Source organism: Vipera berus (assembly GCF_964194415.1).
Source record: "Vipera berus genome assembly, chromosome: 1".
Taxonomy (NCBI): domain Eukaryota; kingdom Metazoa; phylum Chordata; class Lepidosauria; order Squamata; family Viperidae; genus Vipera; species Vipera berus.
The window spans coordinates 345,347,455-345,362,251 of NC_138202.1; the positions used below are offsets into that span (position 1 = coordinate 345,347,455).

At 40.3% G+C, this 14,797-nt stretch overlaps 1 protein-coding gene across 4 annotated transcripts in view; it reads right to left on the reverse strand.

The window, feature by feature from the left end:
• UBE2G1 (ubiquitin conjugating enzyme E2 G1) overlaps positions 1 to 14,797 on the reverse strand; it is a 106,661-nt gene that overhangs the window by 12,836 nt on the left and 79,028 nt on the right. For all 4 annotated transcript variants that reach the window (XR_014026086.1, XM_081324994.1, XM_081324995.1 and 1 more), the window contains exon 2: positions 2,264 to 2,366. Coding sequence is in view for 3 of the 4 variants with exons in the window: in XM_081324994.1 (XP_081181120.1) it covers positions 2,264 to 2,366 (103 nt within the window). In the remaining variant the exon portion in view is untranslated. The remainder of the gene's footprint in view (positions 1 to 2,263; positions 2,367 to 14,797) is intronic.

Genomic DNA, 14,797 nt, shown 5'->3' on the forward strand with positions numbered 1-14,797 from the left:
CAGCTGCAATGTGCTGCAGTCACATGATCACAATTTGTGATCTTTCATGATGGTTTACCATAAACATGATTAATGGGGAAGCTGGCAGGAAAGGTTGCATGTCACTTGGGTAAGGCTTCTCCACCCCTAGCCTTTCTTTGCTTGCGTGCACTACACCTTCCTTTCTTCTTTGCTCACATGCGTTCCATGCCTCCTTTAGTTGACCTCCCTGTGCTTGCACACATGCATTCAACTCTCATGGCCCCTGGATTTTGGATTGGACACACTGAGTTAATCCATTTGAGCTACCTTGGGTGAAAAAGTTTTGCCCTTTGATACACCTGTTTCATCAAGTTAAAGGTTACATATACAATAGTTTTGCACTGTGTGCATAATTATTAGGCAAGTTGTATTTTTGGATTTTTTTTTACTGAACAACTGAAGTGCTTTTAGTCAATCCAAAATGTTAATAAACCTCAAAGCTGAGTATTTAAGAAAGTAAAAGTGATGTTTTGGCTTTCTTAGGAGAATACCTATGCGTACACAACTATTGGGCAACTATTAGTGTGCAGAATGATTATGCAACTAAATGAAAAATGAAAATTTGCCCATCTCACTAATTTATTTGCATCTGTTAAAGTAAGAATAATAAACAACTCAAAATGTACAAATAAACATTTCTGACATTCATGGAGTCTGTCAGTTTCTTGATCTGTTGATGATCAACGTTTTGTGCAGCAGCAACCACAGCCTCCCAGACCACAGCCTTATCTTTAAGGCCTTTACTGGCTAGCCACGCAGTGGAGTACTTTGATGCATGTGATGGAAGGATTGTCCTGCATAAAAATCATGGTCTTCTTGAAAGATGCAGACTTTTTCCTGTACCAATGCTTGAACAAAGTATCTTCTAAAAACTGGTGGTAGGTTTGAGAGTTGATTTGAGTCCATTTTCAACCCCAAAAGGTCCAACTAGCTCATTTTTAATAATACCAGCCCATACCAGTACCTCACCTCCACCTTGTTGGCATCTGAGTCAAAGTGGAGCTCTGTGCCCATTAGTGATCCAGCCACGGGCCCATCCATCTGGTCCATCAAGAGTCACTCTCATCAGTCCATAAAACCTTTGAAAAATCTGTCTTCAGATATTTCTTGGCCCAGTCTTGCTGTTTCAACTTATGTGTCTTGTTCAGTGGTGGTCGCGTTTCAGCCTTTCTTACCTTAGCCATGTCTCTGAGCACTGAACACCTTGTACTTCTGGGCACTCCAGGTAGGCTGCAATTCTGGAACATGACAGTACTGGAGGATAATGGGTTCCTGGTAGCTTCAAGTTTGATTCTTCTCAAATCTTTGGCAGTTAATGTGTGTCTTTTTTTCTCAGCACGTTCCTTGCAATCCTGTTGACTATTTGCAACAAAATGTTTGATGGTTCTGTGATCATGCCCCAATATCTTAGCAATTTCAAGAGTGCTGCATCCCTTTGAAAGACTTTTTACACGTTTTGACTTTTCAGAGTCAGTTAAATCTCTTTTTTGGCCCATTTTGCCTGAGGAAAAGAAGCTGCCTAATAATTATGCACATCTTGATATAGGATGTTGATCTCCTAAGGCCACATCCTGCCTCACTACACAAATACAGATCACCTGATATGCTTATATCCACTAAGCATTCAGGTTTATACAGCTTGGAAGTGGAAAATATGCATGAAAATGATGATATGGTCAAAATACTCACTTGGCTAATAATTGTGCACACTACAGTAGCATACATGTCCCAAATTGACATATCCCAAACATCACAAACATTCCTGATATTTATCCATAAGTATATTAAATGATCAAGAGATTATTACACATCCTTGCCTTATTCCCTCCTCCAAGATGTACTTATTCGCATGCACTTTACTTCTATCATACAGATTATTGCATTCAGTAACAAACTTTTATATTCATATACCATTCCATAGTTTAAGTCTATTCCCTTGATAACACCTTCTCTAAATCAGCAAACACACAATAACTTTCTCACATACATTATCATAAAATGCAACTCTATGCAAGTTAGGATTTCCAATCAAGAGACTATCTTGCAAGCCAATATTCTGTTCCCCTAAGAGGTATACAGAGTATTGACACACATAAGATGCATATGCAAGTCTTATATTAAATCTTAAAATGAGACCAAAAGCTATGCTATCAATTTCAGTAAAATCAAAGCCCGAAGGTGATTTACAAGAAATTAAATGCTAACATCACAAGCTATTAGCTGTGTGATTAGAAATACTTACTAGAGTGTATCTGGAGGCCCAATAATAAGAACTTCCCATCGATAGAGATCATTGTCATCTATTAAACCTGCTGAGAAGCCTTCCACTGGGTTTTTGTTGAGCTCTGTTAAAACAAAAATTGTTATAACTCATAGTCATGCTGCATTCATGACATGCACATAAGAAAATTTTCAGAATATTTTGAAATACTTTTTGCTCCCATATTCTCAAGATTCTGATTTATTGATTTTCTAAGAACCATAAACTCACAAATGACAAAAAAGTAACTCAAGCAAATGCTAATCAGTTACCTGACCTTCTCCCTGCAAATTATTGTTTTCTGGTTTGCTGCCTTGTGCACATTAATACTATTTAATAGCCCCAGTAGTACTAATCAAATTTCATCTGCCCTTTAAAGAATAAGCTATTGTTAAAAAGTATAAACACTAACATTTAATTTTAAAATGCATAGACACATATCCTTCAAATCACCCCAACATTAAGGATTTTATTTAGAGCCAAGAAAAGCTCTAAATGAACTGGAAATCTGAAGAACCACCTGTTGCATAAGATTTTGCACAGTGAGATAATCTTGAAACAACCTTCTTCATTGTGCTTAGGTAAAAACTACTAGGGAATGACGACTTCTTTGAGAGTATCCAGCAGTGATGGACTTCCCAAAGCAATGTTCTTCTGGCACACAAAAAAGGTACTTTTCCCCCCTGCATCAGTGTTATTGATGAGTTGCAAACTAGTCAGAAAGTGATTGACAAAATACTAATCACAATGTCCATGAATTCCTGAATTACTAAAGATTCCACCCTAACAAATACTGACTCCAGAATTAACAGCTAGGGGGAACTGGGTGCCTGGCTCACAGTGGGGGTGGGGGTGTCCTAGGACCATTTACTACAGCCAACTCATTGCAGGACAACTTACCATGGGTCAATTCAATGTATTAATCATTTCATTCAATTACATTTTATTATTGACGACCATGTTTTCGTTGAAATTGTTGTAACTCTCTTTACTTCTGGATTGACTTAATTTTATCATTATTGGCCACGGCAATATTGAAATTAATTTAACTTGTATGTTTGTTGAATTGTCCGATGGCAAGTTGGCCATGATGAGTTGTCCCATTCCACACAGTGAGTTCTAGGAACTGAGACATGAACCTGCTGGGCAGTGTATTAACAATATCCTAGCTTGTTTCTACAATCTACCATTACAAATTGTAGAAACAATGGAAACAGGAGCTTCCTTAATGATGCTCACTGGCTTCAAAATGGAGGGCATGACTAGGGCAAACCCCCATATTTTTTAAAGCACGTTACATGCATTGCAAGCACATAATCACAGATATGTCTTAATTCCTCAGTCAAACCTGCTGTTTTGAAACCAATGACCATCACTACAGATACTCCTGATTAAAAGGCATCTAGAGGTTACCTACCCCCCCCCCTTTTGTTCAGTGCAAGATCCAATTGGAAAAGATATTTCCATCTTGTTTCATGTAGAGCGGAGGAGCCTCTGGTCAGAGCAAAAATTCTCACAAAGGTTCAGTATCAGCCCTCCTCTCTGACTCTAGTCTCCAGCTGTGCAACAACTGAAACCTTAGTGGCCAAATATAAGATTAGGTGAGAATGGCAGGGAGTTGCTCTGCCAGGTCTCAGCCATGCATGCCAGATTTGCCCATTCTTTCTTAGGCAAATTGTGATGCAGCAAATTCTTTTTACTCTCTAGCAATCATTAAGAACTGCCTGAGGCCAAGATATCCAGCAATACAGCAATGGCATCCAGGGCCTGGGAAAGAGGCAATTGAGCTAGAAGAGAGAATTTCCAACAACCTGAATTTCCAACCTTAACCCCCTTGATGGTTTATAAAAACCATAGCGGGGAATTTATTTTCAAGAATTTGGGCAGTATTAAGCCTCTGGAGAAAAAAAAAGAGGTCTCCAGAGATCTACACATTAGTTCAGCAATTCTATGCAAAATTCTATTTTAAAATAGACTTGTGAGCCATCATGTACTGATTATTAGAAACCAACAGATATCTATCAAGATCAAATCATGCCATACAAGCTTTATTGCTTTTTTAATAGAATCATTTATCTGTAGACTGTAACAATGCCATTAATGTATCCTGAGTTCAATGAAGCATTTAACAAGATTTCTCTTGATCTTGTTGACAAAAGGTTAGAAACTGACAGGCTTTTTAGTCTTCAACTTACAACCATTTGCTTAATGACTGTTGGAAATTATGATGGTGCTGAAAAAAGTAATTTTTCACTAGTTCTTGTACTTATAACCACTGCAGCATTCCCATGATCACATGATCAAAATTTGGGAGCTTTATTTATTTATTAAATTTATATGCCGCCCTTCTCCCTAAGGACTCAGGGCGGCTCACAACAATAAAAAAAACCAAAAAAAACCCCCACAACAACATAGAATACAAAGATTAAAAAAGAATTAAACAAAATAAAGAAATAAAGGACAATTTAAGCCGATAAAATCCAAATTTAAAAACCATCAGTCCAGGCCCGCTTGTTGGAACAGCCATGTCTTCAGGTCACTGCGGAAGGACCGAAGGTCAGGGGCTGTCCGCAGCTCTGGAGGCAGTTCATTCCAGAGGGTCGGTGCGCCCACAGAGAAGGCTTTCCCCCTGGGGGTCGCCAGCTGGCATTGCCTGGCCAACAGAACCCTGAGGAGGCCGACTCTGTGGCAGCAAACCGGGTGATGGGAGGTTGACATTGGCAGCAGGTGGTCTCGCAAGTACCCCGGGCCTAAGCCATGTAGGGCTTTAAAGGTAATTACCAGCACCTTGAATCGCACCTGGAGGGCAACCGGAAGCCAATGCAGCTCGCGCAGGAGTGGTGTAACATGGGAGTATCGAGATACTCCCATAAGCACCTGCGCGGCCGCATTTTGCACCAGTTGAAGCCTCCGGGTGCACTTCAAGGGCAGCCCCATGTAGAGAGCATTGCAGTAATCCAGGGGAGAAGTGACAAGGGTGTGGGTGACCGTGCATAGGGCATCTCGGTCCAAAAAGGGGCGCAACTGGCGTACCAAGCGAACCTGTGCAAAAGGCCCCCTGGTCACGGCAGCCAGATGGTCTTCCAAATTAAGCCGTGAAGAGAACACCCAAGTTGTGGGCCCTTTCTGAGCGGGGCAATAACAGCCCCCCCATAAGAAGAGATGGAACCTGTTGGACAGTATGAGATGCTGATATCCACAGCCACTCGGTCTTGGAGGGGTTCAGCCTGAGCCTGTTCCTTCCCATCCAGACCCGCACTGCCTCCAGGCAGTGGCATCACGTCAAGGGCATCACGTCAAGGGCATCACTGGGTTGGCTCGGGGTGGAGATAAACAACTGGGTATCATCGGCATATTGGTGATACCTCACCCCAAAGCCATGGATGATCTCACCCAGCGGCTTCATATAGATGTTGAACAGGAGGGGGGAGAGAACCGACCAGAGGAACCCCACAAGAAAGGGGTCTTGGGGTAGATCTCTGCCCCCCTGCCACTACAAACTGTGAGCGGCCAGAGAGGTAGGAGAACCACCGTAAAACAGTGCCTCCCACTCCCAACCCCTCGAGCCGTCGCAGCAGGATCCCATGGTCGATGGTATCAAAAGCCGCTGAGAGGTCAAGTAGGACAAGGACAGAGGAGCAACCCCTGTCCCGGGCCCGCCAGAGATCATCTACCAGTGCGACCAATGCCGTTTCCGTGCTGTAACTGGGTCTGAAACCGGACTGGTACGGGTCCAGATAGTCCGCTTCATCCAGGAATTGCGGAAGCTGATGCGCCACAACACTCTCGACCCAGATTGTTGGGGACAATAAGCTGACTTTGTAATAATGCCGCTTGGGGGGGTGAAAGCCCTAATAAGCAGGCATATACATAGAATGAAGGCTATTGCTAAGCACATTTGATTTGTGCTTAGATTGTAAGCCGCCCTGAGTCTTCGGAGAAGGGCAGGATATAAATGGGATTAAAATAAAAAATAAAATAAATAAACCTTCGCTACAAAGCGAAGGTTGGAGACAGGATGATAGTTATTCAACGAGGCCGGGTCCAGAGCAGGCTTCTTGAGGAGGGGCCTTACCACCACCTGTTTTAAAGTGGAGGGGAAGACACCCTCTGTCAATGAAGCATTGACAACTGCCTGGAGCCAGCCCCGTCACCTCCCCGGCGGCTGAAACCAGCCAGGAGGGACATGGGTCCAATAAACAAGTTGCAGCGCTCAGCCTACGCATAATCCTGTCCATATCATCCAAAGTCACAGGGTCAAACTCACCCCAAATGGTATGACCAAGACCTGCCCTCTCCACTCCATCGGATTCCGCCCAGTCGGAGTCCAAACCAGTCCGTAACTGAGCAATTTTGTCCTGCAGATACTGTACAAATTCCTCAGCCCTACCCTGCAAGGCGTCATCCCTCGGTCCCTGGTTAAACAGTGAGCGGGTCACTCTAAATAGGGCGGCTGAGCGGTTATCTGCGGACGCAATGAGAGCGGAAAAGTAAACACGCTTTGCCGCTTCCATCACCACTAGGTAAGACTTAAGACAAGTTCTTAGCCGTGTTCGAACAGATTCGGATCTGCTGGACCTCCAACAGCTCTCTAGGCATCTTTAGCTTGGCAACTGGCCATGTATTTACAATAATTGCAGCATGCCAGAATCACATAACTGCCATCTGCCACCTTCCCAGAGAACTTCTGACAAGCAAAGTAATTGAGGGGAGCCGGATTCACTTAACAACATGATTTGCTTAATGATCACAGCAAAAATGGTCATAAAACTGGGCACAACTCAATGACTCAGGTTCCAATCCCAGCTGTGGTTATAAGTTGACACGATATTATTCAGTTATTGCTAGATAAATGAATAATTGATCTGAGTTTGGACATAAAGACCAGAATAAGAACGTATAGAAACTAGCATTATTTCCAAGATGTGAACCGGTATTTTGAAAATCCAGCTGAAAGCCTCCCGGTTCTCCCCCCCCCCCCAAAAAAAAAATAATAATAAAAATAATAAAAATTCACCCGGCAGCCTGCACATCATGCACAGATAGTATGAACATTTTGAGTTTCATTAGGATTGTGCAAACAGCCTGAACTAAGATTTGCTGGATGGGAGAGTAACAGTTGCATTAAAGGACAAAAGCAAAACAAGGCACTGACGCACATAGATGCCACAGCTATGTTTCAGGTTTGCAAAATTTAGCAGCTATGTAATTGAAGCTGTATATATGACCACGTTCTGCCTCTCCACTAAGGTCAGCAATACCAAAAGCACATTTCAGTCTGCTTAAGGCATTTAAATTCTGAGAATTTGTTTTGCTTAAAAAAAACCTGCTTAACCTACAGAGGGAGACAACACCTTTGAATTCAGCTTAATTCTTGGCTCTATCCTTGGGAATATTCTACAAGGAAGCTATAACCTTCTGAGCTTAGAATCATTTGAAATTATGCTATTTCCACTGTCCCTCAAGACAAGCTCTTAAACTAAGCAAAATATCTATTTCAATTACTGAAACTGAAATTCCAATATAAAATAAAGTATATCTCAAGATTTTGCATCTGCATGGTCTCAAATTCTTCCTTTAAAAAACAAAACAAAACAAATGGCAGCAGTATATAAATGTTTAAAATACAGAGATTACAACTAAAATGCAAAAGTGATTATTCCAATAGTTTACTATCAAGGTAACACTGCTATTAAGAACAAAACAAAATAGTTTTGACTGTGCATAAACTGCCTATTGACTCACAACAGGTAGGCAATTATAATGAATTTTTAAATCAATCTGAGACAGAAAACAAAAAGATTGCTTCATTACATAAACGAATAGTGTTTGGATTACATCTGTAGTTTAGAGACGTAACAGGCAAGCAGTGTTGCCTTTGTTGATTTTATTTAATGATGATCAAGCTGTCAATATAAATCCAAATCAGTCAAAGCAGCATAGTCAACGAAAGTGACTGAGCAGGAAAAATCTTATAGGTTAAAGGAGCAGTAATGCATGGTAGCTCAACTTTTTAATTTGCTGTGGCAGTTGTAATCTTGCATTTCAGACAAATGCTTCTGCCATTACATTGTGAATGCTAAGGAAACAAACACCGTTCCAACTACCAACCAATATCTAATGCACGTTTCAACAGGAGTAAATTTCTTATTAGCTAACTTTCTGCAAAGAACATTAAAAAAATAACCTAGGATAAATAGATATTGTTTAATGAAGCCAAAAAGACACAAATGACAATTTGCTGAAAGAAAAAATACTTTGAATTGATAGCTATTGTCTGGAATACTTACATGTAAAATAATTCTAAAATCTTGTCCAATTTTATTAAGCAAATATAACAAATTAAAAGGAGAAATATTTACAAATAATTGCCAAGTCTTTCCTCCCCAAAGCCAACAAGAACTCCAACACAAAAATCTTAAAGCCATCCATCTACTGTTCATGTTTAAGATAAACAGTACAAAATTCTGACTCCTAAAAAAGTATATGTCATTTCTTTAAAGGGCACAGGAAACAGGATTTTCAGTCACAAACAATTATGATGATCCTTTCACAGATCCTAAAGCACAGATCATAAAGAAAAGAAGCATCCCACATTCATGACTCAAAGCAAATTACAATTAAAACATAAACTATATCAAAATCAAAATAACAAAAAAGCTTCTTTCAACATATAAGAAACAAGAAAAAGTTAAGGAAATGATTGGTCCATTAGTGGGGGAAAGTGGCAAGAAGGTGACAAGCAACAGGGAGAAAGCAGAACTATTTTTGTATCTGTCTTTACACAAAGGGAAAAAACAGTCCAACCTACCAAAACCAGTGCCATAAAAAACAGAATAGAAACGCAAGTTAAGATAGGCAAGAAAATGGTGAGCACCTGTCCAGCCTAGACGAGTTTAAATCACCAGAACCAGATGGATTACACCCCAAGGTTCTCAAGGAACTGGCAGACGTGATCTCAGAACCACTGAACTATATTTTTCAAAGATCCTGGAGCACTGGGGAACTACCAGAGGACTGGAAGAGAGCTGATGTAGTTCCCATCTTCAAAAAAGGGAAAAAAACAGATCCAGGAAACTACAGAACTATCAGCCTGACCTCAATACCTGGGAAGATTCTGGAAAAGATAATCAAACAACAAATCAGTGAACACCTTGATGCAAACAAAGTTATCACTAAAAGCCAACATGGGTTTGTGAAAAACAGATCATGCCAGACAAATCTTATTGCATTCTTTCACCAAGTGACAAAACTAGTGGACCAGAGGAACGCTGTAGATATAATTTACTTGGACTTCAGTAAAGCATTTGATAAAGTAGATCACAACCTACTACTTGATAAGATAGAAAAATGTGGGTTAGATAGTATCACCACCAGATGGATTCGTAGCTGGCTGACAGGCCGTACTCAGCGTGTGGTCCTCAATGGAACCGCATCTACATGGAAGGAAGTGTGTAGTGGGGTGCCCCAGGGCTCTGTTCTGGGCCCAGTGCTCTTCAACATCTTCATCAACGATTTGGATGAGGGGATAGATGGGGAACTCATCAAATTTGCAGATGACACCAAGCTGGCAGGAATAGCCAATACTCCAGAAGATAGGCTTAAGATACAGGAGGATCTGGACAGACTCGAACACTGGGCACTATCTAACAAAATGAAATTCAATTGTGAAAAAAGTAAGGCTCTACATTTAGGCAGGAAAAATCAAATGCACAGGTATACTATAGGTGGTACCTTGCTCAATAGTAGTAACTGTGAGAGAGATCTCGGAGTCCTAGTGGACAATCACTTAAATATGAGCCACCAGTGTGATGCAGCTGCCAAAAAAGCCAACACAGTGCTAGGCTGCATTAACAGAGGGATAGAATCAAGATCACATGAAGTACTAATACCACTTTACAATGCCTTGGTAAGGCCACACCTGGAATACTGCATCCAGTTTTGGTCACCACGATGTAAAAAAGATGTCGAGACTCTAGAAAGAGTACAGAGAAGAGCAACAAAGATGATTGGGGGACTGGAGGCTAAAACATATAGGGAACGGTTGTTGGAATTGGGTATGTGTAGTTTAATGAAGAGAAGGGTGAGGGGTGACATGATAGCAGTGTCCCAATATCTCAGGGGCTGGCACAAAGAAGAGGAGGTCAAGCTATTCTCCAAAGCACCTGAAAGCAGGACAAGAAGCAACGGATGGAAACTAGTCAAGGAGAGAAGCAGCCTGGAACTAAGGAGAAACTTCCTGACAGTTAGAACAATTAACCAGTGGAACAACCTGCCTCCAGAAGCTGTGAATGCTCCAACACTGGAAGTTTTTAAGAAGAGACTGGCCAGCCATTTGTCTGAAATAGTATAGGGTTTCCTGCCTCAGCAGGGGGTTGGACTAGATGACCTCCAAGGTCCCTTCCAACTTATTATTATAAAATAAAAAACCAGCCATATAAACAATACAAGTATTAAAAAGAACTAAACAATTACAAGCCATACAATTCTTGAGAGAGCACATACATTCAAGAACAGTACAACCATGTTATAAGCTCCACAACGCTCTCTGATCCACAGGTCAGAGGGCAAAGCCAGATCTTCAGGTCTTTCTGGAAGGCATTAAGGTGGGGGCCAGCATAACCTTGGGGTGGAATAATAATAATAATAGAGTTGGAAGGGACTTTGGAGGTCATCTAGTCTAACCCCCTGCTCAGGCAGGAATCCCTATACCATTTCAGACAAATGGCTGTCCAGTCTCTTCTTAAAAACTTCCAGTGTTGGAGCAGTCACAGATTCTGGAGGCAGGTTGTTCCACTGGTTAATTGTTCTAACTGTCAGGAAGTTTCTCCTTAGTTCTAGGTTGCTTCTCTCTCTGGTTAGTTTCCATCCGTTGCTTCTTGTCCTGCCTTCAGGTGCTTTGGAGAATAGCTTGACTCCCTCTTCTTTCTGGCAGCCCCTGAGATATTGGAACACTGCTGTCATGTCCCCCCTCGCCCTTTTCTTCATTAAACTAGACATACCCAATTCCAGCAATATCCACAGGATTCCTCTGGTCCACTAATTTTGACAGCTGGTCAAAGAATGCAATAAGATTTGTCTGACATGGATCTGTTTTTGACAAACCCATGTTGGCTTTTGGTAATGGCTTTGTTTGCCTCTATGTGTTCACTAATTTGTTGCTTATTTTTTCCAGAATCTTCTTGAGGTCAGGCTGATAGGTCTGTAGTTTCCTGGATCTATTTTTTTCCCTTTTTTGAAGATGGGAACTACATCATCTCTTTTCCAATCCTCTGGTAGTTCCCCAGTGCTCCAGGATCTTTGAAAAATATAGTTCAGTGGTTCTGAGATCACATCTGCCAGTTCCTTGAGAACCTTGGGGTGTAATCCATCTGGTCCTGGTGATTTGAACTCGTCTAGGCTGGACAGGTGCTCATTTACCATTTTCTTGCCTATGGCTATCTTAACTTGCGTTTCTATTCTGTTTTTTATGGCACTGGTTTTGGTAGGTTGGACTGTTTTTTCCCTTTGTGTAAAGACAGATGCAAAAAACAAATTTAGTAGTCCTGCTTTCTCCCTGTTATTTGTCACCTTAATGCCACTTTCTCCCACTAATGGACCAATCATTTTCTTTTTTCTTGTTTTTTACATGTTGAAAGCAGCTTTTTTTGGTTGTTATTTTTGACTTTTGTCGCAAGCCTTACTTCATTTTGAGCCTTAGCTTTCCTCACTTCATCTTTGCAGGCTCAGGCTACTTGATGATATTCTGCCTTAGTTATGTGCCCCTCTTTCCACTTTTTATACTTGTTCTTTTTGTCTTTCAGTTTATCAGAGAGTTCTTTATGCAGCCATGCTGGTTTCTTTTGAGAGCTGTTATTTTTCTTCTTTGTTGACAGACTGGGCTTTTATCATCTCACTTTTCAAAATTTTCCAAGCTTCTTGAATTGTTTTCCCCTTGAGGATTCTCATCCATGGAGTACTTCCCAAGCTCTAAGTTTATTGAAATTAGCTCTCTTAAAGTCCAAGACTCTAGTCTGACTATGTTCTATTGTTTGTGCTTGCATAATGTTGAATTCAAATACTGCATGATCACTCCTCTCCATGTTTCCTATGGCTTCAACACCTTCTATCATTTCATCTCTGTTAGTGAGAATTAAGTCCAATATGGCTGATCCCCTAGTTCCCTTTTCTACTTTTTGGGAGACAAAGTTGTTTGCTAGGTTTGTCAGGAATCTGTTTGATCTTCCATTTGGAACACAGTTTGTCTCCCTGTTGATGTCAGGGTAATTAAAGTCCCCCATTACTATTGTGATGTGCTTCCTACATAACTTAGCTAGCTGGCTAGCCAAAAGTTCATCTATTTCCTCTGTTTGCTTGGGTGGTCTATAGCATACACCTATGGCAAATGCATTCAAGATAGTTTTCATCATTGCTATGCAAAGACCCTCTCATGGGTCTCTAGTGGTTGGAACCCACAACCTCTTCTGCTGGACCATTTGAGCCTGGTGGGTATCACTGTGGAGTGGCAGTCCCTCAAATAACCCAGCCCCATGCCATGTAGGTCTTTATAGATTGTCACTAACAACTTGGTAATCAGTGCAGCTCATGGAGGACCTTCGCTCCTTTCGCCGCGACCTGAAAACTTGGTTATTTGAGCTTGCCGGCCTGGACTGAGGGATTGGAATTTTAAATTTTTAGAATGTGATTTACTTGTTGGGGCTAATTTAATTTAATTTATTTTTAACTTTGTATATTGTGTTTTAACTGCCCTGTACACCGCCCCGAGTCCTTCGAGAGAAGGGCGGTATATAAATCCAATAAAATAAATAAATAAATAAATAAATAAAATAAATAAATAAATAAATAAATAAATAAAAAATGTGTGCAGATCTAGGAGTTCACACAAATACTTACGTGCCACACAACTGCTCACACTGCTGCATTTTGTACCAAGTGAAGCTTCCAAATATTTTTCAAGGGCAACCCCATATAGAGTGCATGACAGTAATCCATACAGGAAGCGACCAAGGTAGAGTCTTAACTGACACATTAAAGTTTGTTATCCAAATTGTTGCAGGGTTAGTTCTAGCTAGCCTGGTTGCTTGGTTCGGTAAAAACAATGAAGTATTTTGTGGCACTTCAACTGCTGGTTTGATAAGTTTTCACAGCAAGAATATGAATGGTCATGAATCAGTTTTAATCGAACAGTAGTTGTAATGCAAATATACCTAAAGAAAACAAGGTTAGAAAAGGGTTGCTTAATATTACATCTGAACCCAACCCATGAGCCACCAGGATTTAAAGGAAAAATCTTTCCCAATCGTTATGCCAGGAATTAAACAGAAGCTGTATAAATGCAGATTCAGATCATATTAATTTTGCTAAGAGTAAGTGGTTATTTTTAATATGATTTTAGTTTTTTGGATTGTTTAGTTTGTATATTGTATGTTTTTAAATTAAAACAAAAAGTGATTTCCAACTTTCTTCAATACAGATAAAAATATATATTAAAATATTTACTCTAAATTAGAAGTATTTTATTACATATTTTTATCTTTACTAAAGAAAGTCAAAAATCGTTTATACCTTTTTTCTTGTCACTTTTTAAACTTTTTCCTCCTTTGATCCCTCTCCTTTTTATTTTATTTTGAATTTTATCTTTCTTTGAAACTTAATAAAATTGTTTTTTTAAAGAACTATACTTGTTTTCCATAAAACATTGTTGCTGCCGAACATACCCACACTTCCCATGAATTTAGGAGATCAGATTCAGCTAATCTAATCATCTCAGCAAATTGATCTTAAACACTTCAGTACAAAAGGTCCAGAAGCATTACTGTGATGACTTTTATGTATCAAACAGAAACTGTGTTTGTAAAGGTGAGGTAATTCCCATGCTGTCATGGTTCACGTACTGTATATCTCTTGTCCCCAGAAGAAACAGCAATGTCATTTCAAGTATGAAAGAGCAGCATGGATATATTGGTTTAATTGTGTACTTGGTTCTACAGGCAATCTATTAGGATAGAGGTCTCCAACCTTTTGGGCACCAGGGACTGGTTCCGTGGAGAGAGGTTTTTCCACGGACCAGAGAGGGCATGGTTTCATGCACTGCCTGCATCCCGCGGATGGGGCTTTGTCTATGGACCGGTTGCTGGTCCACAGACCGGGGGTTGGGGACCCCTGTATTATTAGGAGATCCCTCTAAATCACTGCTGTGGGTTGGTACCTTTGAAGTGTTTTTAACAGTACTGTACTTTAGTACTTTATAGTGGCTTGTATATTTTACACATACACAGAAACCATATACTAACTAGCATGTGAAAGTATCCATGTTTTTTCTCATTCTACTTACTAATCAACAATACATTTGTTTAGAAATCCAAAGCTGATCATATTCTAGATTCATAACTCATAAGACCAACTGAAAGGTTTGTGGGAGGAAGGAAACATTTGATAGTAAAATTGTTTAGTTAGCAAAATAACTAGATAAAATTTCAAACACTGTAGCAAATCATCTATTCTAAGTGGTTGGAC